This window comes from Triturus cristatus, chromosome 1_2, assembly GCF_964204655.1.
Source record: "Triturus cristatus chromosome 1_2, aTriCri1.1, whole genome shotgun sequence".
In the NCBI taxonomy this organism is placed as follows: domain Eukaryota; kingdom Metazoa; phylum Chordata; class Amphibia; order Caudata; family Salamandridae; genus Triturus; species Triturus cristatus.
Window position 1 is genome coordinate 572,054,559 of NC_140580.1, and position 26,797 is coordinate 572,081,355.

The window sequence follows — 26,797 nt, forward strand, 5'->3', positions numbered from 1 at the left end:
TTGAGTGCTCTATAAATACTGTACACATTGCCTTTAAGTTAAGCCTGACTCTTTTTGTGTGCCAAGCCACTCAGGGTTAAGTGCAGTTTGATTTAGTGACTTTTTGTGGTACTCCCTGCCAGGGATTTTTTTTGCAAAGTTTTATATAGCGCGAACTTGACCCGAATCCAATCGGGTATCAGAGTGCATTACATAGCACCAGTTACGTTACATGAGGACACACATTCTTTTTTTGTTAGGCACGGGGAGATTAAGTGATTTGCCCAGAATCACAGGATGTTCAGCATCATTACTGAGACTCGAACCCAGTTCCCCAGGTCCGAAGTCGAGCGCCCTTGACCAGGGCTCACACCCCAGCAAACCAACAACCCAGTTTCTCACTAAGGGCCTCATGTAGGTAACATACTGTTGGAAAACCACTCCCACACTAGAAAGGGTGGTGGTGGTCTTCCGGACACACTGTGGTAGCTTGGCTCGAGTGGTCAGGAAACAGGCGCAGTGCTAAGCATACAATATACCCATACAATAACCATGCGTGCATCCGTTCCAAAAACGACTCTACACCGTAAAAATTATGAAAATATTCTTTCTTTATCTTTTTCTCTTAGTTGCTGATTGGAAAAATAAATAAGTCAATCACAATATACAAGTTTCAATTAGTGCAGGTCAAATAAATATTGGCTGTTTGATGAAATAAATAGGGGTGATCATAAATAACAGGGCATAAATACAAGTGCAATATATACAGACAATTAAATACTTTGAGGCAATAAATACTGTACCAATAAATATTGTACACCATCAAGTCCTGTGGACCTATAAATATAGTGAAGCAATAAATAGGTAAAAACTCAATAAATACAGTACCCCCAATAAATAATTAAAAGTATACAGCAACCCTCATATAATCAGATGACACTTCAATTCTTATGGGCTGATTTGGCCCAGGCACAGCTTGTAGGGTTGTGGAAGGCTTGAGGGGGGGCTACTCCCTGGCTGGGACAAGGCTGAGGCCTAAACTGAGGTAGATCAAAGGGGGGAATACCAGTGCCCTGGCTTTCTCTCTCCACACAACCTCTCTAGGTTAGTCCCAGTTCACCCCAGGCACAGTCAGGTGGGTTTCAGCACCTCCCTAGCCCCTTAGAGCAGTCTCTCAGGTCTCCACAGGGCCTTAGGCGCCCTCTACTCCACTTACTGCCCTTTTTCTGATGTTCCGACGCCGCTGGAGTCGTGTCGACGCCGTGAGGCGGTTCCGGTTCGGTCTCGGCGGCCTCGGCACAATGTCAGTTCTTTGACGACGCCGGCAGGCGGTTCCGGTCCGATGTCGGTGGCCTCGGTTCGATCTCGACCTCCGATTCGACGGCGTCGGGCAGTCTCTTCACGATGTCGACTTCGGGCGGCTCCGGTCCGATGGCGCTCTCGGCTCCGATGACGTCGGCCGGCCTGGCCTCGATGTCGACTTCCGGCGACTCCGGGGTGCGATCCTCACCCCCGACCTCCGGTGCTCCTCCTCACAGGCTCCGGGCGACTCCGGAGTGCGATCCTCACTCCCGACCTCCGGTTCACCTCTACCTCGGTCTCCGACGACTCCGGAGGGCGGACTTCACTCCTCCGATGACGCCGCTCGCTCGACCTCGGTTCACTCCCTCCTCGACCTCTGGTATTCCTCACGACCTCCGTCGGCGCCCTCTCACGACCTCAGGCGGCTCCGGGTACGACGTCTGCTACTTCAGTCAGCGCCGCTTCTCCACCTCGGGCTCCAGGTCTCAGGCTACTCGACGCCCGGCTCCAGGGAAACCAGTTCTCAGGTCAGAATCTTGCTGTTTTCTTGGTTCTAAGGCCTGTTCCTGCTGTCCAGGTCCTTAGGATAAGTTTCTTCTGTCTTCTTCCCACACAGGGCTATAGGCTGGGATCCATCAGTAGGGACAAGTATCAAGGGTGGGTTTATGGACCCCACTCCAGGCACAAGTTTCCACCCCTGCTGCTTCACTCCTTCCTCCTTCACTGTTGTGCTCCTCTCTCTTCACCAGTCAGGTGCCAACTGCCAGCTCCAACTGCCAACTGCCTCTCTTATCCTCCCAACATTCTAAACGGTCTCCAACTGTCACAGAGTTCTGGAATCTCCTGGAATGTTCTGGAAGGTGCTGGTAGGTTCCAGTGGATGCTGGTGATGTCACAGGTGGCCACCATTTTGTGCTCCAGGCCCTCAGACAGAAGTTTCAGGGGTAGCTAAAATGGCTCCCTGAATCTGTAGCAACACGAAAAAGTCTGGTGGTTCCCAAAAAGGAAAAATTCAAACAGGGTTTGAGGCAAAAGTGGGACAAAATAAATAATGATGAGGAGGGACCACCCAAAGGGCTGACAGGTCTAACACATACCATTTACCGATTCATAAATACCGAATCGGTATTTATGAATCGGTAAATAGTATGTAGGTAAACATTCGGTATAAATTACCGAATCTGTAAAATTCGGTAAATGAATACCGAATCCACAATACCGGCCGGTATCAAGAAGCGAGTGGTATTTACCGATTCGGTAAATACCGAATCGGAGTTTACCGAATCGGAAATTCAAATTTACATCACTTGATGAATCAGCCAATCCCGTGCAAGGTCAACCCCACCCACCCAACCAGGAAGTGGCCACACCCAGGCAGGTGCACACAATCATCAGACTCTGGAGAGGCTGGTAGTGCAGAGCAGAGCAACAGAGCCAGTGCCTGATTGTGAACAACAAACTGACACAATGTCCAGCCAGGAGACAGAGAGAGATGGTGGTGAAAGGAGGAGAAAACAAAAATTCAGCCCAAAGGAACTGCAGGTACTAGTGGAGGAGGTGGTCAAGCAGCACCAGAAGCTGTTTGGAAAGCAGTCCCTGCAAGTGCCTTAGTCGGAGAAGAGGAAAATCTGGCTGGGAATCCAGGTGCAGGTGAATGCAATCGGAGTGAGCCCCCGGGACATAGACGTGCTGAAGAAGCGGTGGTACGACCTACGTATCGTCACGAAGAGGAAGATGGGGGAACTGCAGAAAGAGGCCAGCCGGACAGGAGGGGGAAGGAACAGGGCACCTGCCCTCACAGAACTTGAGGAGCTGGTGGAGTCAACAATAGAGCCCGAGAGTGTCGTGGGGATTGGGGATGCAGACAGCTCTGCCAGAGCCGCCACCAAACAAGGTAAAAGGCATGCACAGCAATGTGGCCCCCCCTACCCCTATCCCAACTCCCCAATTGGGCAATGAGTATCCCACTCCAGTACAGGTGTTAGTGCATACTAGCAATGCATTATGGGAGATGTAGTCTCGGAAACCCCAAACATGAGAAGAATAGCACAGAACAACAAGGCATGTTACACACATTAGCGAAAAGCAGGCAGAGGACAATGAGCGAGTGTTTCAGAAATGTATTGTGATGCTAGCAATGCAGGGCTTCAGGTACACTGAGCTGATGTTGCATTTCTGTCCACAGACGATACATTGCGCAGGACTGCACATGAGACGGGAGAGAGGGCACACCGGAAGGACAGCTCAGGGAAGGCCACCACAAGTTCTGGGCAGAGATCAGCACCACACGCAGCCTCACCACCACAGCCAGCCTCACCACCACAGCCAGCATCGCCACCACAGCCAGCATCGCCACTCCTACTGGAGTCACCGGCATCATCACCGCCTGCATTGCTCAGGTCGAGGAGGCGTGCTGCTTCCAGGTTGCATGTCTCGGAGTCCTCATCTGAAGACTGCAGGGGGCCGGAACCATCCACTGTGCCCCTGGATGGTAGCCATGCCAGTGTGCCCTCCGCCTCTGAGGGAGCACACACAGGTGCCAGACGTCGCCGCAGGGCTCGGGTGCAAAGTCCACCACCACAGGGTGAGAGCCATGGAGTGTTCTCAGGGCTGGAGGCCACCATGGTAAAGATACAGCGCCTACAAGCAAAGGCAATGATGTCAGTGCAGCGCCAAATGCGGGGCCTCAAGGATACATTTGGAAATATTGACAGGGGCATCAGCGCTATGGCTGAGGGAATGAGTGAGATGGCCGCGGGCATGCGGGACATGTCCCAGTCCGTCATGCTGCTGTGCACAAAGTTTGATGAGGACAGGGCAGCACGCTCCGGGAACGGCAGAGACAAGACCATCACACAAGGGCAGTCAACCGGCTGGCAACTGCCACTTCGGTGCTCTGCAGGCGCTCTGTGGCAATGCAGGAGGGTCTTACGCACTGCAGCAATGACTTCTCAAGGAGGATGGTGAGGGTCACCAGTGCACTGGAAGTGCTACTGACAAGCCAGTCTGCCACAACTGGTGCTGTGGATGCTGTGGAATGCGAAGAAACCACCAGCAGGAGCAGCACTACCCCCCCTGTCCCAGATACACGGAGGAGCAGCAGGCGGCATGGGGCTGCCACTAGTGAATACGCACAATCAATGGCATCCCGCACTGCAGTGCGTGGGCGCTGACACTAATGCTGCACAGTATAGCATGAGACAATTGTGTGAAGTAACCCTTGACTTGCAACTAGTGATTGCACAATATTGAGAGGACAGGTTTTCCTTTGTGTTGTGGCGTAGTGCCGCATGATTAAACTACGTCATGGCATCCAACTACTGGCTGTGTCCCCTTACTTACTCAGAAATAGTTGCATGTGATCTCTGCCCGTCTCTCTCTCCCATCTGTTGCTGTTGCCACTCCTGCTGCGTTGGCCTCTGGCTGTGCAGACTCATCATCATTGTCCTCAAAATCAGTTAGTTCCACCTCTGTACCTCTCTTCGTGGCAAGGTTGTGCAGCATTGCACAAGTGGCAATGATCTTGCAGCAGATGATGGGTGTGTACTGGCGTACGCCTCCGCTTTTGTGGAGGCAGCGGAACCTGCTTTTCAATAGTCCAAACGTGCGCTCCACCACGTTGCGTGTTGATTTGTGTGCCACATTATATCGTCTCTCACTCAGGGTTGATGGGTGTAGGTAGGGAGTGAGGATGAATGACCGCACGGCATATGCACTGTCGCCTAGGTGAGTAAGAGAGAACCATCAGTCACATGCCTCAATACACAATAATTTGCGATAAATATTAGGGAGCATCACAGTGATTTACCTAGCAGGTATCCTACTCCAAATTCTCCGGCAAGCAGTCGTGTGTAGATCCCACTGTTCTGGAAGATGAAGGAGTCGTGGGTGCTCCCAGGAAACTTAGCTACGATATCAGTGATAATGTTCCCTGCATCGCAGATTACCTGCACATTGATGGAGTGGGTGGACTTTCTGTTCCTGTAGATGTGCTCAGTGGCTGCTGGTGGGCAGATTGGAATGTGTGTGCCATCAATACAGCCTATGACATGCGGGAACTGTGCCATCTGGTAAAAGTCTGTCTTGGTTTTCTGCAGTTCAGCCTGTGTGTTTGGGAAGCTGATGTAGTGGTGCATTCTCAGCATCATGGCATCCAGGAACTTCCTTAAGAAACGGGACAGGCAACTCTGGGATACACCGCCTACCGCAGCTATCACCACCTGGTAACTGCCAGATGCAAGTAGATGTAGGCTACAGAGAACCTGCACATGTGGTGGTATGGCATGCGCCCTTGTTGTTGGCTGGTCCAGGAGTGGGTGCAAAGTCCCTTATCAGGTCCATGATGGTTTGGGGGTGTAGCCTGTACATTTCATGTATCTCAGCCTCAGTCTGTTGAAAGAGTGTGATGCGCTGTCTGTAAATGCGTTCCTCCCGTCTCCCAATCCTCAGCCCTGCTGCCTGTAGACGTAGGCGCCTTGCAATCACATAGAGAGCCGCCATGGTGTCCACGCTGTTGCATTTTGGGATTGCTTATATGCACTGTTGCTGATTTCCACCTGCTTTCAATCTGTGTTAATTTCCGACTCTTAAATACCGAATTTCAGGGATTTCTTAAATACCGAATTTACCTACATCTCTTTTCTCGTTTTACCACTTCATATTTACCACTTCATATTTACCGATTCGGAAAATATGTATTCGGTAAATTTGAATCGGTAATTTAGGATTCGGTAAATATGAATCGGTATTTACCGATTCATATTTACCGAATCCTTCTTTTTGGCCTCCTACATCTCAATTGGCTAAATACCGGTCGGTGACGGGATATTTACCGAATTTCGGCCGTTACCGACCGGTATTTAGCTACCTACATGAGGTCCTAAGTCCTGTAGAGCAGACACTGACACTGATATTGATATCTATCTATCTATCTATCTATCTATCTATCTATCTATCTATCTATCTATCTATCTATCTATCTATCTAATGTTATTGTTGGGTCAAAATATCAGTTAAAGTGTTACATTTTAAACTCCACAAACCAATAAAATTCACCAGTTATAGTTAACTAGGGGAACTATAACTTGCACCTTCACCATACACAGTGTTTGCATCAATTATGTCATTTCCAATGTCATCAGTGATGTAATAGAACATGTTTTGAGTGATCTAAAATGTGAAGCAATGAGCAGTCCATAGTGTGTGCGTAGATGTTTCTGTTCCTCTGACTGGATGACCAGGAATTTAATTATTTTCAAAGGGGCCTCCCCTGTCACAGTCAGATGTGCAACTAAACCTGCCCAGGCCCCTTCTTTGTTCCTCAGTCATGTAGATTGCAATCCTAGTGGGGCGAAAGCTGCCCCTAGAACTGGTTTAAAGTGACCACAGAGGAAGGATTGCTTATTTTATTGGCCACGCCTCTGGGGTGGGCACATAGACTCTGTACAAGTGGAGAAAGGTTTCACAATTTTGGATTTAGGCAGAAACGTACACTGTGGAATTGTTTGCTGTAGGGCATACAGGAAATGGTGTAAATGTTGGTAGGGTTACCCCTGGGAACTACTACCCTATTGGATAAGGGGATGCCACAGGTGTGCCATCCACAGGCTAGTACCAGGAGTAAATGTTGCATCCACAATACCTACTCGGAACACTACTGGACCTGAGGAAGATGAGAAGAGGACTGAATCTGCTGCCTGAGGCCTTAAATGAGACCAGAAGGACTGGATCTGCTCTACTGGAGTAAGTCTTGACCACCAAGTTCTTTTCCTGAGGTCCTCTCAACAGCTTGAGAAACCTGGGACTTTAAAACTTTTGTCTTTAAAGTCCTTTGAATGACTGGGCCAAACCTGTCAAGCAGATCCGATCAAGATGGGCACCATAGGGGTGAAGATTCAGGCTTCCACCACTCAGAACTTTTCTGCTGCCACAAATCTGATTCACCGGGACATCACAGACAAGGTATCGGGCGTTCTGGAGCTCTCTTCAACTAAATCCGGCAGCCTTGCCCTGCTGGTAGAATCCCAAAAAGTGACTAAGTGCGAACAAAGTAATCTTTACAGGGCGAAGGCGCCAGAAGTATCCAGGCAGAAATGAAAATTCTAATTTCTTCCACGCAGAAGTTTCCTGCCAAAAACCAACATTTTCACCAGGATCTTGTCTGACAGCTATCCAACATCTGGGAGCCCTCCTCAGCGACAACCTTCTGCCTTTCCCCACTAAAGATTTTGGGCTTCCACTTCAGAGACGTCCAAAGGTAAAACTTCCTAATGCGTCAAACCTGGTTTCTACGCCAATCTGCGCTCTATCACGGTTCACCTCAAATCAATCCTAGGACCCGACCCATCAGGGCTAGTTGACTTCTGTAGCTACACAGTGCTTTTTGGCTCTGTTTATATTTAAAACTTTAAAAATTCATATCTCCGGTTTCTCTCTTTGGATTGATGTTGTCCTTATTTAGTAAAATTTACTTTGTTGCTAACTTTTTGTAAATTGGTTTGGGATTTTTCTTATGTTGTATTTCGAGGTTATTAGTGTTTTGGTTCTGAATAAATAGTCCACACACTACCTATAAGTAAAGCCTGCTCTGCTGTCTGCCAAGGGGTTGAGTGCAGGGTAATCTAGTGACTATGGGCCTGATTCCGATCTTGGCGGATGGGATACACCGTCACAAAGATGACGGGTATACCCTGTCAGCCTTATTACTAGTTCCATGGGTATAATGGAACTTGTAATACGGCGAACAGGATATCTGTCATGTTTGTGACAGTGTCTCGTCTGGCAAGATCGTAACTAGGCCCTTTAGTGGCTCACCCCAGGTGGGAGATTATTACTTGAGATGGGCAGTTACCCCCCAACTAATACTCTCTAAATTGCAGTGTATCCCTGTTGCAACCTACGTAGCGGAAGTTTGGGGCTTTACTGGTTGTAGTGGCATTCAGGGTGAGGAAAACAGACTCTGTAGGAAATTGCTGGGGGCCCCAATCTCCGCATCACAGTAGATCTGCCATGGAGAGTTAAAATTGCCATATATTGAGGATTTTATCAGGGCGCGGCCTAGTATATTTTGGCTTAAAATTTGGCAGAATCCAGCAGCAATACTTACAAGAAATATAATCACCGACTGCCTGAAATGTGAAAAGGGGATAGACATACCGTGGCTTTCTGCCGTACGGGAAAGTCTAATCAGTGTAAACCTCGGACATATCTTCTTAAACCCAACTAATATGGATGGTGTAAGTAAAAAATTGCTTCAGGAGGTGTTATATGATAAGTATAGTAGGGCTAGACATGATGAAGAGCTCCTGAAATCTTCAGTAGCAAGGTATATGTCCTTAGAAGATGTACGACTGCCACCATCTTATCTGCCATCTAGCTACCTTCTGAAGAATATTAGCCGCTGGGAAAGAGGATTGTTGTTTCGACTAAGAGCGGGTACTATGAAATATATGCTCTGTTTCCCCCTAGGGTACAATGCTAAGCTAGATCAAATGTTATGCCCATGTGATAACCTTAGTAAACAAACAATGCCACATTTTCTATTTTTCTGTAATTTCTATCAAATGTATACAAAATTGTTTTTGATTCCTTTTTTTAAGGAAATCGCTATTATTGATCATAAAACAGCCTACATAGAAATTCTTAAATTAGAAGAGGATGCTTTGGTTTTCCGTGTAGGTTCCTTCTTGAAAGCGGCAGTCCGCTCACGCACCTCTATGAGTATTTAATGAAGGTTCATTTTTTAGGCGCGCACTGCACATGGTATCTCCCTTTTAGGATCACATGAAATCGAGGCATTCTGTAATGAACAAATGTAACCAACTGCACTTTATAGCTATATTGTAATGTCATTCTGTATTTATCAGACTTTTATGGGCACTGTTTTGTACGATGCTGTTATTATATCGATTTTATGTATTTTAATATTGATTTATTTTCACCTGTGCTTTTACGGATACATATTTTGAATCCGAATAAAGATTAATTGAATTGAATACTCTCCAGTGTCTTAAAATGTTGAATGACAGGGCTTGCAGTACATGCTACCCATGACTGCAAGCAATGCATAGTGACCCCTGAATTATGCCCCAGACCAAATGTACAGCCTCCCGTACGTAGCCGTAGTCCCAACTGTTAACCTTTTTCAAGAGTAATCATATAGGAAAAGGCACCGAAGGAAGCAATAATTCCTGGAAAATACAGTATTGAGCAGACTTTCTGGTAATCTGGATCATCAATCATTGATTTTGCAAAGGTTTATGTGATGTTCTTTTAGTGCATCATATCCCTCACTTAAAACAAAATCAGCCATTGTGTGTAAGTCTGAGATCTAAAATAAAAATCTTACTTTTCAAACGTGAAAACAAAAGCATGCCGGGCTCTGTACTTATTGTTTTCCAAAACGTTTGCATTCTTTACTTAATGACAGTAATAAGAGTCCCATTTAAGGAATGCCTCCTAATTACAAAAGAACCAGGTAGGAGAGAATATTAAAGTAGGGAGCTGCACTTTTCCCCCAAGGCATCATAGAGTCACTTACTTAAAGCACTGCATATAGAGTTTCAGCCGTGAAAAGAACTAACCGTAATGTATTATTTATAAAAGATGCTGAGATCAGGTTCATCTTGCAGCTGTGTCTTGTACAGTACCCAAATCGATACTTTTCATTACATATCTAATTTTATTTCCATTTTGTTTAGGAAACGGGCATGTACCCTGCATACAAGGAAATGGTAGCAGAATATTGCTGGCTAAATAAATGTAAGTAGATACAAATGGTCAGTGTGTGAGGTGTTTGTTTTTGTCCCTGAAAGCCACTGAGTTCTGGTTACTGGCAGGAAGAGGGAGATTCCAAGTCATTTGCATTTTATTGAATAGGTTTTGAAATGCCGACCTGCGATTATATTTCTGGACAGCTTTGTAACTTAAGTTTGGCAAGTTTGCAATGCCCCTGCCACCCTTTTCTGGCTCTCTTTGTAAACATTTGTAGAAATATAACCATCTGCCCTCGTCCACCACGTGCCAGCAACGAAAGTTTCCACCTGAGAATCCCATCTCTGTCTCTGAAATTCATTTACGTCACTTGTTCTTTCACTTACAGGCATTGCACATCCCAAATAAAGAATAGTAATTCTAAACCAAGTTACCACTTTTATAAGCAGCTACTACTTCATTTCCACGTTCTTTTTAGGTTGCAGCCTACCACACAGTGCAGTTGACTAGTTTGCTAAAGATATCTTGGGTACATTCAGAAACTTGACATAGGAATACATTCTGCCTGTTGCTTACTATTGGCTTTGTGGTTTGTAACTCACATTTTCCAGCAATTTGCTGTCTTTATTTGCTTTAGGCTTTCTAGCTTTGGTTCATCCCTCCGGTAGACTAAACCTTGTTTACTGTACTGTTTCTGTTCGGAGGCCTTTAAATCTTGTTCTTAACTTGTCACATTTGCTGTGCATTCACAGACAGAGGTCAAATGTCAGGCTGTGTCTTCAGGGAGCTTGTTGTTTAATTTTCTTTCTCTGACTTTAAAGTGAGAGGATTTATGTGACAATCATGCTGGCTAGTGGGGGTGTATTTGAGGAAGGCTGTACAGAAGTTATTTTTATTTTTTTCTAGCACACAACAACATTTAAATGTCTGTAAATGAACTGTACTGACTATCAAATCCATGCATTGAGTGATGACATAGCCACATCGTTTGTGCGCTGTTTACTTTTATCAGTAAAACTGTATGTGAGTGCAGTCGACCCCAAGGCCATTTCAAGTTCTACATCTTTCTCTGAATTCATCCCGGTCACTAGAGACCAGATTAGCGCTATGATTACGCTTATAAATTCCAGCTCCACCATGGGTTCTTAAACTGGCCCCTGACATTATAAGTACCAGTCTTTCGTCTATCTTTAACTTTATTTTTAATACCAGGATTTTCCCCGTCATCTGGAAAAAGGCCTCTTTCCTACCTCTCCTTAAGAAATCCAATCTTGATCCAACAGATCCAAATAGTTACCTGTCCAATTGCATCCCTCCCCTTTCCAGCTAACATGGTAGAGAAGATGATGAATACTCAGCCAACACAATATTTCCAGGACATTCACCTTCTCGGTGAATCTCAATACGGTTTCAGATGAGGACACAGCACAGAAATGGCCTTGATCTAAGCCACAGAGGAAATCAGAACAGTTCTTGATAGCGGGCGACGGCGGTGCTTATCCTCCATGATCTGTTGGCGGCATTTGACACCATCGACCACATGGTGTTGATTAGCTGCCTAAGCTCTCTAGGTATTAAAGGGAAAGCCCTAACACTGATCACATCCTTCCTTTCTGGAAGACAACAAACTGTGGCCTTGGGCTGTTAGGAGTTCTCTCCCTTCACACTTCCTAGTGGAGTACATCAGGGCTCCTCTATCAGCCCCACGCTGCTTAATATTTATGTTACGGAACTGGCTAATCTTATCAGATCTTTTGGTCTTTCTCTAACTTTTTACGCAAACTATACTCCGATGGTTATGTAAACCTTTCGAAATGGCAATAATCTGGCACCCCAACTCCATGATTGCATGCTAGCCATTAGGTAATGGATGAGCCTAAACTTTAACTCTGGTAAGACGGAGGTAATTCTTTTCAGAAACATTTCCCTAAATTGGTCCCCAGTTTGGTGGCCAGTCGAGAAGGGCCCTCTGCCCACACCGATGATCAAAACAAAAAACCTTGGAGTGATCATTTATGAAAAACATAACTTTGGGCCGCAGGTTAACGCCATCACTTCCTCCAGTTTCTATTTACTTAAATATCTAAAGAAAATCTTGCCTTTTATCCCGGCACCAACTAAAAAGACAGTAATTACTACCTTAATCTTATCAAAGTTAGATTACTGTAATGGCCTCTACCGGAACATGCAGGAAAAACATCTTAATAAACTTTAGACAGTACAGAATGTGGCAGTCAGACTTCTCCTAGGCATTCCCAAGTTCCTCTCTGTGGCCAAGGATATCAAAAATCTTCATTGGCTTCCTGTAAGAAGTCGGATCAAATTTAAGGCCTTATGCATTACTTAGAAGGTGCTTCACAATGTAAGTCTTCAGCTCCTTAGTCAGTCGTTAAAATGGTACTCTCCCAACAGACTCCTATGCTCGTCCAGGTCCAATCTTATGATGCTTGCCAGAATCCAAAAGACCAACTGGGGGGCAGAAGCTTCATTACAGGATCCATTAAACTATGGAACAGCTTACTTACCATCTCATATTAGGGCTTTACCAACTCTAACCGCCTTTAGGAAAAACCTTAAAACCTGGTTATTTATTAACTAGGGCTAGATCTAATGTTCAGGATAGCTTAGCGCCAAGACACCTTTCGGTATTCGTGCACTTAATAAATTGCTATAAGATAACATATCAAATGTAACGGTCATTTCAATTGAAGATGGGTTTGTCTGTAATGGCAGTACGCTACCATGTCATGCATGCTCCATATTACCCCACTTCACTCTGCTCTGCACCATTCCATGCCACTACTCTCTACTCTGCACCACTCCACACTATGCCACTCCATTTCACACTGTCACTGCACTCTTCTCTGCACCACTGCATGCCTCTCTGCTCTAAACACTCCACTGTACTCCATGACAATGCACTCTACCCCACACTACTCTACTATGCACCAGTGCACTCTTTGCCACTGCTCTCTACACCACTCCACATCACTCTATGCCACCCTACTCTGCAACACTCTATGCCAGTGCACTCTACATAACCTTCCTGAAAATCAATTCACTCTACGCCAATCTACCCTGCACCAAATCACTCTACGCCACTATACTCTATGCCGCTTCACTTGGTGGCACTCTATTCTACTCTGCTTCACTACACTCTATGCCACTCTATTCTAAAATGTCCACTGTACTCCAAACCACTGCTCTCTACGCCACTGCTCTCTATGCCACTCTACTCTGCGCCAATGCACTCTGCGCCACTCTACTCTGCACTCTACGCCAATGCACTCCACACTACTCTACTATACACCACTGCACTATTCTACAGTGTACTCTGTAACACTGCACTCTCTTCCACTCTGCTTTATGCCATTCTGTGCCACTGCACTCTATGCCACTATATTATAAGCCTCTCTAATGTACTCTGCACTCTACTCTATACTACTGCACTCTACCCCACTTCACTCTACTCTGAAACAATCTACTTTGCTACTGCAATCTGCACCACCCTTTTCCACTCGACACCACGCCGCTCCACTTCACACCAATGCTGTCTACACCACTTTACTCAAAACCAATATGCCCTACGTCACTGCACTCTATGCCAATCTACTTTGCATCACTGCACTGTACGCCACTATATTCTACGACACTGCACTCTAAGCCACTCTACACCATTGCACTCTGTCACTATACTCAGCACCACTCTACGCTACTGCACTCCACACCAATGTACTCTACGTCCCTCTACTCTACACCACTGCACTCTACAACACTCTACTCTTTGCCGCTTTACTGTATGCCACTGCACTTTACTCTGCACCACTCTACTGCACTTTGCACCAGTGCACATCAACAGCACTCTAATCTACTGTGCACCACTGCACACAGACACTGCACTCGACACCACTCTAGTCTAAGCCCCTCCACTATGCACCACTCCACTCCACTCTACACCACTACACTCCGTGCCACTGCACTCTACGACACTCTACTCCTTTCTGTGCCAATCCACTCCATTCTGCGCCACTCCATTCTACATCACTGCAATCAATGCTATGCAACTTATCTACACCACTCGATTCTATGCCTTTACGCTCCACCCTCCACCACTATACTCTACCCAGCACCACTCCACTCTACTCTGAAGCAATCTACTGAACGCCACTGCACTCTTTGCTACTGCATTTTACGCCACTCTATGCCACTGCAGTCTATGCTATGCCACTGTACTCTAAACAACTGCACTCTACATCACTTTACTCAAAACCAATGCATCCTATGCCACTGCACCTACACCAACTACTCTGCAACATTCGATTCTATGCCACTGTATACTATGTGTCTCTAAACCACTGCACTCTACGCCACTCTAGTCTACTGTGCCCTACTGTACTCTACGTCACTGCCTCTTGCACCACTGTATTGTGCTCCACTCTGCAACCCTGCACTCTAGAACCCTGCACTCTGATACGCTAACCTGCAGGACTCCACTTTGTCACTGCACTCTACTCTGCACCACTCAACTCTACTGCACTCTACACTGCACCACTCCACTTGGTACGACGATGCGCTTCGGCTTTTAAAGAAATCCTGCAAACAAGCCGAAAGAGCTTGGCGCAAATCTTATTCACCTGATAAGAAATCGGAGTATCGTGCTAAGACTAGGCTCTACCATAGAGCGGTCTGTAAAACCCGGGCCGCCTATTTTTCTTGCGAATTCAATCTCCGCACTAATCCTACTAAATTAATTTTTAGGGTTCTTAAAGATCTTACAACTAGCAGAGCCTCACTTGATGAGATCCGCTCTGCATCGCACTGTGAAAATCTTGCCGCTTTTTTTGTGGAAAAGGTGGCGGCTATATATCGCTCCTTTCCCGATTCACCTGCCCCTTTGGATAAGGGAGAATCTCCTCCGATGACTACGCTGGCTCTTTGCTCTTTTCCTGAGCTCTCCCGGGAGGAGTTTACAAAAATTGCGGTAAAGGTTAAATCAGGCTCACCTAGAGACCCTCTTCGTCCTGCTCAGTTTAGAGAATCTGCGTCTCTCTGTTTCCCTCTATTGCGTGATCTGGTTAATTTATCTTTAACAACTGGCTCTGTCCCTGTAAGCTGGAAAGAGGTTCAGGTGATGCCCATTCTGAAAAAACCTGCCCTGGATCCATCTAAATTGGAAAACTATCGCCCCATATCGCTTCTTCCGTGGGCGGCCAAATTGACTGAGATTCATGTCAATACTATTTTATCTGATCATCTCCACCGCGCTGATATTCTGGACCACTCAGAATGGCTTTCGACCCGGCCATAGCACGGAGACGGCGCTGTTTTTTATGGTCGACCATTTACGAACTTTGGTCGACTCTGGTCAAACGGCGGCACTGGTGCTCCTCGACCTCAGCGCCGCGTTTGACACCGTCTCCCATGCTATTTTATTACAACATCTGGGTGAGGCTGGTGTCGGTAACACGGCACTGGAATGGTTTCGATCATTTCTTTCAGATCGCACGTTTAGGGTTGTTACACCCCCTTTTCAATCTAATCCTTATCTTATTGCACAGGGCGTCCCGCAGGGGTCGGCTCTTAGCCCCACACTTTTTAACCTTTATGTTCAGCCGCTGGCTGCTGTAGCCAAATGGTGGAACCTGACTATGGTGTCCTACGCTGATGACACTCAGCTGGCGGTTGCATTAAGTGGGGCCTCCGACCTGGACGCTGCTAAGTTCCGGGGGGGAATTAGCTCAGTAGCGCGTTGGATGACTGATAATTGCCTACAATTGAACGCTAAGAAAACTGAGGTGCTCATTGTTGGCAATCAGAGCCACCTTTGGGGTGATCGCTGGTGGCCATCTGAACTTGGCTCTACTCCCCTCCCTGTTACGGAGGTTAAAAACCTTGGGATTTGGTTAGACTCCAAACTTAGCTTTGTTTCTCATACAAAGAAAATTGCTGCCACGTGCTTTGGGATACTTCGAAAGCTCAGACCCGCTTTTAAATATTTTGATGCTCCTACCAGACAGCTTATTGTACAAGCTATGATCCTGTCGCGGTTAGATTATGCGAGCTCTCTTTTGTTAGGAGCCAATTTGGCCGAACTTGCTAGATTCCAACGCATCCAAAACGCTGCCGCCAGAGCTCTGGTTGGCCTACCGAGATTTTGTTCGGCCAAAAAAACTATTGGTAAACTTCATTGGCTCCCTATCTCACAGAGGATCAAATTCAAGTGTCTTTGCTTGCTATTTAAAATCCTCAAGCACTCCTCTCCTCATATCTTGGGGCATCTTATTCAGCCTTACATTCCCTCGCGCACTCTAAGATCTTCTGGACTTCACTTCGTTGTAGTCCCACGTTTCAAGAGGGTCAGGGCCGGTGGTCGCTCCTTTAGAGTCTTAGCGGCCAGGCTCTGGAACTCTCTCCCCGCCCATATTCGTGCTATTGACGATCTTCTGGTTTTTAGGAAGGCTATTAAAACCTTCCTTTTTTCCCAGAACTTCTAGTGATTTTCTGTTGGTTATGTTTGGTCTGATACCTTGTCTGCTGCAGCGCCGGGACGCCCCTTTGCTGGGGCATCTGTGCGCTATATAAATATGGCTAACATAACATAACTCTGTGTCACTACACTCTATGGCACTCTACTCCACTCTACTCTGGGCCACTCCACTCTATGCCACTCCACTCTATGCCATTGCACTCTACGCCACTGCAATCTACTCCCCACCACTCTACGCTACACAACTGCACTCTACACTACTCTACATCACTGCACTCTATGCCAATGCACTCCATGCCAATGCACTCCACACCACATTACTCAAAACAGAATACACTCTATGCCACTGCAATCTACACCAATCTACTCTGCACCTCTATACTTTATGCCACTTCAATGTAGGCCTCTCTACTACACGCCGCTCTGCGACACTCAACTTCACAGTACTCTGCTCTATGATGCTCTAATCCATTACACTGTGCTCCACTGACACTCTACTCCACCCTATGCCACTCCACTCTACAGCACTCTTCTCCACTCTATGCCATTTTACAACACTACTCCACTCTACGACGCCCTATGCAACTCCCTCTATGCCACTTTACTCCACCCTATTCTATGATACACTACTCCCCTCTATTCCACTCTATGCCACTCCACTCTGACAATTTACTCCGCTGTATGCCACTCCACCCTACAACACTCTACTGCACTCTATGCAACACCCTCTCTGCCACTCCTCTCTGCACCACTCCACAACAATTGATGGACGGAATGCTGGACAATGCACACATTCACCCCCAGTCACTAGGATCTGGGTTAAATCCATCATTCTTTTGCTCACCACACCACCCCAGTTTGGACCCAGCCATATGCAAATCAGTCTTGACCCTGTTCCTTGTGGGAACAGTCCAGACCAAACTGCCAAGCCAGGTCCTCCCTGGACTGGAAACAAGCTTCCTGGGACTGGTTTCAGGACATCACCCTTCATCAGCCAGGCTTGCTTGAATCCAGTGGTGTAGTGAGCACGGGACCTACTTCTGGGCATACCCTTACCACTTAGGGTGACATATGCAAAAGAAACAATTGATGGACGGAATGCTGGACAATGCAAACATTCACTCCCAGTCACAAGGATCTGGGTTAAATCCATCATTCTTTTGCTCACCACACCACCCCAGCTGATGAAGGGTGTTACCCAGAAACCGGTCCCAGGACGGTTGTTTCCGGTCCAGTGAAGACATGGCTTGGCAGTTCGGGCTGGACTGTTCCCATGAGGCACAGGGTCAAGACTGATTTGCATATAGTTGTGTCTGAACTGGGGTGGCAAAGTGAGCTAAAGAATGATGATGGATTCAACCCAGATCTGTGACTGGGGGTGAGTGTCTGAAATGTTTTAGCACTCCGTCCATCATCTCCTGGTGTTTGCTTTGTTTGCCCTAAGTTGGCAGGGTATGCCCAGACGTGGGTCCCTTGCTCACTTTGCCACTGGATTCAAGCTAGCCTGGCTGATGAAAGGTGTTACCCAGAAACCGGTCCCAGGATGCTTGTTTCCGGTCCATTGAAGACCTGGCTTGGCGGTTCGGGCTGGACTGTTCCCATGAGACACAGGGTCAAGACTGATATGCATATAGGTGTGTCTGAACTGGGGTGGCAAAGTGAGCTAAAGAATGATGATGGATTCACCCCAGATCTGTGACTGGGGGGTGAGTGTCTGAAAAGTTTCAGCACTCCGTCCATCATCTCCTTATGTTTGCTTTCAACAATGTTCAAAGCGCATAGTATGCAATAACTTGGTCCAGAAACTTGAACTAAATCAAGAAGAGTAATCCAAGTACTCGAAGGTCTTTAGGAAAGCGCGCGCTCCACCTAGCTGACTGCCAGTGGTTGACTCCTCGACGTAGCGTAATGCCGGGAGACGAGCGCTGAAGGCTGGAGGACTGAAGACTGCAGAACTGCAAACAGAAATCACATGATGCGGTCTGACACGGTGGAGATGCGGCTGCTGTGGAAACAGGAAACAAAGCTACACACAGCATTGTGCTAGGTGTGGCTATTTATAGCCAATCAGAATAGTCATTTGTCGAGCACGTGGCCTCGCGATTCGCTGAGAAACAACATTGTGATGTTGCCTAACAGCATTACCAATTGCACTGCGCCCTGTCAAAACATGCAGGGCACACAAGCATGGTCTCAGGCAGACACAATACCCATATCAATGTGAAGATAGGATAATAACATGATTGACCAGTGACCCCTGGGGATGGTGACAAATAATACAGGGCACGGCCTGCGGATTCCTGACATTCACCATCTACAAATGCATAGTTACTCAAAGGTGTAGACTTGCATGTCCCCACTGTCTGAATTCAGGTGTCCGAGCCTAATTCACAAGTGAAAAATGACTACCTGGAAATTTTCACATGAAGTCAGATCCCCCTATAATAAAGTATAGAGAAAGATGTAAAAGTTTATCAAACTTTAAAAAAAGCAATGTAGATTAATTTAAAATAGGTATTCTAAATGAAGAACAAAATAAAAAATGCTACATCATCAACTTAATTTTGAATGAAATATGTAATTATTTGAGTTCTCAAAATGCAGTTTGTGAATAGGGCCTATAGTGATTATTGCATATCATTGATCACTGTGAAACCGGTTATGAAAACCATAGTAGTCAAATAGTATCGCATCTGCTGCGAGTTAAATTACCATATACCCAGGGCTAGTAAATTAAATGCTACTAGTGGACCTGCAGCACTTATTGTGCCACCCACTAAGTAGTCCCTTAAAACATGTCTCAGGCCTGCCATTGCAGCCTCTTAGCAGTTTTAAACTGCCAATCCGACTTGACAAATAACCCCCTTGCTAAGACTTAAACTCCCTTTTTATTACATATTAGCACCCCTGAGGTAGGCTCTAAACAGTCTATTGGGAAGGCAGTTTCAGCCGGTAAGTTTAGGATGGATGGCGGATGGGACACACATGCACACATACACACTCACAGGCATGCAGTCACATGAGCACACACACAAACACATCCATTCATAACACTCATTACCAAGCATTCATACGTACACGCATGCACGCACCAAACATTAACATTTTTAAAAACCACACGCTTACCTGCAGCTCAGACGTCTCAGGAGGCTTGGGACTACCTAAGGTCACCCAATGAGGGATGGCAGTAGTCCCAATGTCATCACAGAGTGGGATGGGGTCAGTGAGACTGCTGACCTAACCCCACTCTGTGATGAAGTTTCACTGATTGACACTCGACACTGGGCACTTCAGGGCTTAAAACTGAAGCACCTAGGTGTGAGGCAATCAGTGATGCTACCCCTAGTCACTGAGGGGAGGGCCTCTGGGACCTTTGTTGAGATGAGGAGGTCACACCCACAGGAGCTGTGACTTCCTCAGCCCAGCAAAGTTCAGCTTAGGCAGCCAGGAGACTGCACATTTAGCTCATGTCTGGCTCCTGGCTTCCTGACCTTAAATTGAACAGTGTCTGTCAGGCTGAACTTTGTTCAGCCTGACAGACATTGTTTGTGAGGGGCAAAAGGTGGGGCTGTAGCCCCTCAGCCCTAATGGACCGGCCGCAGCTGAGGGAAGGTATGCATTGTAATTAAAAAGTTGAATATGTACTTTTAACTTTTATATGTCCTGATAGAGAAAAACTCACAAATTTGTTTCTCACTACAATGAGGCCTACTTCTCCCATATAATAATCTTTGGTTGCCTTATTACATTTAATATGTGCTAACGTTTGATTGGGAACAAGTAGGAAAATCATATTTGATATCTGAGAAAATGGAATTTTTCAATCCTCTTAAATGGTCAGGTCAGATTGTAAGTCAAAAGTTTGAAAATGCCACTTTAAGACAATTGGCCTTTTCTTGTCCTAACCATTTGGTATCTGCAACTGTTCCTATGTCACATGATTAGATGCGAGTGGCAGTATGTTCCTCCCATACAGCGACAGAATAGAGGGACTTAGTGTGTCTCAATGGATCATCATTTGCAGGATGTGGGTGGAGCTGTTCACAACCCCACTTACACATCAATAGGCATGGCCCTCCTAACACATAAAGAACTTCACACTGTCCTTTAGTGCCTGTAGCCAGGCTGGAGTCACAGCAGAGAGGCAGGAAATTTGAAGCCCTTTTGAAAGGGGGAACCTCTAGTAACTTCACCTACTTCAAAGGAGGCGCCAGGTATAAAAATTGGACCCTCAGACCCACTGTGTAGTTCACTCCTGGACCTGTGGATACTACAGCAAGACACCCTGCTGCATGAGTCCTGCACTGCATGCTGCGAAGGAAGACTGGACCTACACCCTTCAACCCAGGCTGACGTGACTCCAACGGTCAGCTGACTGACCTCCTGTTAGAGCTACAGGGACACAATGATCTCCAGAGGCCTCCCTGCATCTGTCTCGCTGACCTGCTGCCTTGACCTGCTGCTTGGACATGTCTGAGCCTTGCTGGTCTCTGCTGGAGAGAGTTCCTGAGCCCCAGGAGGTGCCTCTCAGGTCCTGGGTCCTTGGTGTGGCCTTATTTGAGCTCCTGAAAAATGCTGAAAATCCTGAAACATGCTGAAGGAAAAATGCTGACGTTTTGGGCTCTTCACAACTGCTAACGGGCCCATTCGTGCCAAAATCTTGCAGACCATCAACGCAAAGCCCCGGTGAACCCGACTCTTCATGCTACATCGACGACCGGTGGCGCGAGATCTGCACTTTGCTGCAGAGCATAGACAGCTTGGGGTGACCACCAATGTGAAGTCCCAGCAATGACCGTCTGCGACAGGATCTTCACGCTATAGTGATGACCATCCATGATGCTTTCCCTGCTCCTGGCGGCCTCCTCCACCCCTACTGGACTCTTCGCGCTAGACTTTAGAAGGTAACTTTTTTTCAGTGGGACTAACCTGATCTCTATATCCAGACCACGCTCCATAAGTCAGCCTAAACTTGAGACTTGCCCCAGTCTTGCATGACAAGATAAGTGGTGCTTTGCACTTCTAGGCGCTATGCGTACCTTAATACTTTAACATTTTATAGCTTTGGTTTTACTGATTCGATTTTTGTTATTTTTGTGTCAAATAATATATTACATTTTACTCTATTTTTCTAAATTGCTGTGTGGGATGTTTCTTGTGTTATGTTTTCACTTTACTGTTTGCGTGCTGCATAAATACTTTACCTATTGCCTCCAAGTTAAACCTGGCTGCTTTTGTGCCGACCTCCCAGAGGGTTAAGCACAGGTAATTTGGCAATTTTTGTGGTTCACCCTGACACGGATCCTGGCTCAAGCTTGAGAATGGCTCCACCCTCCTCAACCAACAACCCAATTTCTCACACTCACTCTATAGCAAAAGCCATATATTCAGTATCATCCAAAAAACTGTGGTATCCCTCACCGAAGTGAACTCTTAAAAGAGGGACATACCTGACCATCAAATGCACAATTAGCGGTTCACTCATATCTCAATATCTCTCTTTTTCAATTGTTCTATTTTTCTTTACCAGTTAATCCTAACAAAACGTCTACGTTGTCAATGACAATGCAATACTATCCCAATAATCTATTCCAAGGTACTTTCAATATTAATTGGAATTGGAATAAAACCGAATATTAATCCCTGTCCTAGAAAATACCAGCCAATCCTGTGACCAGTCTCAACACACCAGTTAGTGATACAGTTGATAATTTTGGATGCCTTGAAAGGGTGCCTTTCCCACCCTTACCCCATCACTTCAAACTGAGCCAACCATCACATTTGACCTTCTCGGCGATACATCAAACACACTTGCTTTCCCTTAATAGATAATGTCATAAATCTGCTCAAACAGAAGCCTAATGTGTTTATGAACTCAGCAGCCCCGCTCAAATGGAATATTGCTAAACCTAAGAAATCCCTCCAGTAACACTCACAAGAAATTGCACAGACCAATAGGATTGTCTGCAGATTATAGACAAAATTGTGTCTCTTCCAAACTTGTGCTATCTTTGCAGCTCTAAAGTGTCAGAGAAAACCCTCGTCTCATTTTTAAAAAAAAATAGTGTGGAAATAATTTGACTCATTAAAACATTCCAGCCATAATAAATAACCTCAAACCTTCATAATATTCGGACAATGTGAGTGGTGTAGACTTGAGACAAGAATTTCAAGTTGCTACCCTGAGGTCACCTAAGGAAGCGAAATCTGGACATTTCAGACCAATTACAAAGTTGCTTTCCTAAGGCAAGATGATAGGGAAATAATTTAGAAATAAATTAGAAAGACATGCAAACCCCTGCCGCAGCTAATCTGCCTTGAGACAATATTGCTTCACTGAGACAACACTCTGTGCTTGAAATTCAAATATAAAATCGCAAATCCTCCCTGTTCCAGGTTGCATGTTTGCTACTGAGAAGTGCTGGTACTCTCCCGTTAAATGCATTGCATGCCTGCTGAGAATTGCTGGTACTCTTCCTTTAAAATTGAAGAAATGTAGGTGCTCGGTACCTGGGAGTACTTGCCCATTTAAAGCACTGATTGTATTCTTACAAAAGGACGATGAAGCCCCCTTGTACAAGATGTCGAAAACCCTGTATATTTGTGTTTCTCAGCTTCTCAATGGCCTTGGACTCAGTTGATCAGGAGACATTGCATTATTTTGCCTTTCATGTGAGATGTGATAGCACTGCTATGGAATAGGCTTCTTTATTCTATCAGAAAGGCTTAGATAAATACAAATTGAGTCATCCATCTCTCACTCTCTTCTGCTTTCCTGTGTCGCATGGATATTTCCACATGCCATGGCTGGGAATCTTAGTTGCTGATGGTCTCACTGAGTGGTGACATAAATACATTGGTATCCTTCACAACTAGAATCAAAGAATCATGGAAAAACAATCCCTAATATTTTTTTTAAAACATGCTCTTGTAAGCGACTCATGTACATACGTTAGCCACACATGGCGAATCCCTGGTCTTCATACTGCACACTCACATCTCCAACCTTGCAACCGTGTTTTTGAACCAATTGCCCATTACAAAATGTAACTGTGGTTCCCTCCTGGGCAGATTCGCGAGCAGCAGTGTCAAAGTCTTGTGGTATCCCAGTTTTGAGAAAAAACTCTCCTACATGGTCTAATACCACAGCACTTGCCCCATCCAAAGGCAGTTCGGTAACCTGCTGCACTTCTCCAACCCCCTCATTGCTTAGGATCCTCTTCAAGGACTTGGCTCTCTTGCTAAATTTATCCCAGTCTGTTTTTAATGCTAAATTATTGCAATCTTTCATTGTGCTTGTAATGTGCCCAGTGCTTAGTGGCTCCATAGGTTAGGGGGTGTTGTATAAGCAAGATATTTAATAATCAAATTGCATTGGTGCATTTCATATAAATATCTATGACAGATTATACAATACCTACAAAGTAGCAAATTAACTATGCGTCTTTCACAAGCTAGCATGTTGTCTATTCTTACTGTATGTGTTTTGTGAGAGGTAAGGTGTTTGCCGTGCTGTGTTACTTGATGTGTTCCTTAAGTAGTGCTTTTGTTTAATCTTGTGCTTTCAATCAATCGATCAGGTGGTTTGGAGCGCGCTACTCACCCGTGAGGGTCTCAAGATGCTGGGGGGAGGGGGAGTGCTTTATGTGCTTGCTAACTGAAGCCTGGCTTGTTTAGAATCTGCATGGGTTTTTATGCAAGAAAAGGAAGCGTTAGCCCAGTGGTCGGAGGAATGTACCTTAGTGATTTAGGAACCGCTATGGTTCATGAGTAAAAAATATATTCAAGTATTGACAAAGCCAATGTGAGTGCTTAGATATGGGCCTTGGCAATGCTTGTCTTGACATTGCCAAAAAAGGAAAACAAGCAAAATAAAAATGGCTGCTTTTGTGTCATGATGCATGCGCACACATTGTGCAATAATGGCGCCCATCTAGGAATGCTCTTTTAGATGAGAAAAAAAATTCCAAAACAACCTTAGTCATATGTACCCATCGGGGCAGGGGGTGAGTGGATTGTTTAATTTCTCATCATCTGACTACTCTATCTTGGCTTCCTTTCAGTGGCCAATGGTCAACTGCAGCAACTCTCACAAGCATCTGAAACCAGTTCTTCCATCTCGTCCTATTCTTCTGAGACTACCTACAGCTCCATTAACGGATTTCATCACGCATACCTTTCTGGTCGCGGAGAGTCACAAATGGTGGATGTGTGCATTTCCACGGAGGACACTCTTGAGGACCTCTTCTTGCAGAGCGCTGAAACAGCCATACAAACAGACGTGCAGCTATCCCCGACTGGGCTGTTGGAATCCGAAGGCACCCAAAAACCAGGCAAAGGAGTCCCTGACACCCAGAGGACTGTGTGGCCAACAGTGCTTTTAAGAGATACTGCCATCAGGTCAGAGAGCTTCAGTGAAGCCCAAAGAACAAAAAAACAAAAACATTTTTCAAACGAGGACTTTTCAAATTTAGATTCTCCAAAAACTGCACTGCTGCTGGCTTTGAGTAAACCAAGGAAACCCATCAGGAGATCTCAGAGTTATCTCAGCCTTCGGGGTAAGGTCACTTCTTTGAATGCATAATACTAAATGTTTTCCCTCATTGTCATGTGTGTGGGATTGTAGCAGATGATCTAAATGGTAATCTAGGTCCATCCTGTGAAGTTCACACTCTTGCCTTTCCTGCTTGCCTGTAGACTCCAACCCCCACATTACTATACTCTGTAGCTACCCCATACACATATTTCAGTCAAAATAATCTATGTCCGAAGTTCAGTCTGTGAAATGTGTGCACTGTGAGATATTACATTTTTGCTTGGGACTGAAACAGTAGCGAAGTGACCACATGCATCTGGCTGTCCTTGTCACAGCAATATATGTAATAGCTACAACTGGCGCAATGTTTCTGTGCTGACAATCTCAGGCATTAAAATAGTTATGTTCTGACCCAATATCCCATTCTACAGGTGTGTAGTTTGTTTGTATAATAGCACAATGCTTTTCATAACAAAGAATTGCCTCTTTCGGAATGTCACTAAACAACTTTACTAAGCACTAGGCATTTTAGTTTACAAAGGAAAATTCAGTGAGCGTCCTTGCCTTAATATTTGTTGAGTGCTTTAAAAAAGCAGAACTCTGTGAAATCTGCTGAGCTGACCATCCTTATGTGAAAGTCTTGATACTTGGTAACAACTTCCTGCTTGAATCTCACTTAAGAAGTGCTGCTTGTTTTATTTCAGGTACCCACATTCAATTCAATTCAGAATCTTTATTCGGTTACAAAAGTAGCCATTAAAGTACCTAAATAAAAGAGACAAATATTTAGAAACATTCATACACTTATGTATCATCCCCATATAGGAAAACAATCCATAAAAAGTCTCCATGTCATACCCTCCCTCATAAAAAAACGTAAAAATTGGCCATTGTAAGCCGAGCCCGCATAGCAATTTTCAAAAACAGCCCGATGTGGAAGATACATTCCACATTGTTCAACTGGAGCAAAGTATTGTAAGCTTCTCTAAAATCAGTGATACATTGCTTTTTAATTAATGGTAATAAATACTTTTAGTGTACAATTAAGAAAAATCACAGAATAATAAAGTGTAGCGTTGATTGGCCCGATCTACCATTACACTGATGTGACGGGAGTCTAAATTTGTTTGAAAACCTAGTGGGAAGCTTAACAGATATTTAACCGTGCCTTCCCTGATTCGGGACAGGGAACTACGCTCCTATTGCCCCATTGGACTTATCAAGTATACTTTTGAATTGGGGTGTGCCCAACAGAGTTTATGTTCAGATAGGCTATCACTCTAGACTTGATGGACACCTTCGATCTCTCCGCATGTGTTAATTTAAACCAGGCGTCCTGCAGCTGTTTTTTATTGATAGTATGTGGGCCGTCTAGATTCTCAAACCGCTGTTAACATCCTCTCTTGCGCATGTGGGATTCTATAATATGCCATCCAGGGGATGTCTCTACCTTTATCGCAAGAGAGGCAGTCTTTAACCCCTTGCATGCTTTGGACGGGTGGGTGTGTGCGGATGAGTGCCGGGGGCCGTCCGAATCCCGCCCACTATTTAAATCGCCCGCACCGCGCGAAAATGTGTGCAGCATGGAAGGGGTTAATGTCTCTAGTGAGGCCTCCCTCCGTGTTTTTCCAAATTGCAAGCCATATCAGCAATGGGTGGGCACTGTTCTAATCCTCAACTAATAAGATATTCAGTTCGCTATGACATACAAAATTCAAACATGAAATTGGTTTACCCAAAATGTTTCTGCAAAATCCATGTTATTCAAGTTGTATTTGGTG

The 26,797-nt window shown here is 45.4% G+C and overlaps 1 protein-coding gene across 3 annotated transcripts in view; it reads left to right on the top strand.

Annotated features, from left to right (window-relative positions):
• The window catches only part of PDZD7 (PDZ domain containing 7), a 573,233-nt gene that overhangs the window by 213,882 nt on the left and 332,554 nt on the right, over window positions 1-26,797 (top strand). For all 3 annotated transcript variants that reach the window (XM_085606490.1, XM_085606491.1, XM_085606492.1), the window contains 2 exons: window positions 9,981-10,041; window positions 24,544-25,038. In XM_085606490.1, the coding sequence (XP_085462616.1) occupies window positions 9,981-10,041; window positions 24,544-25,038 (556 nt within the window). The remainder of the gene's footprint in view (window positions 1-9,980; window positions 10,042-24,543; window positions 25,039-26,797) is intronic.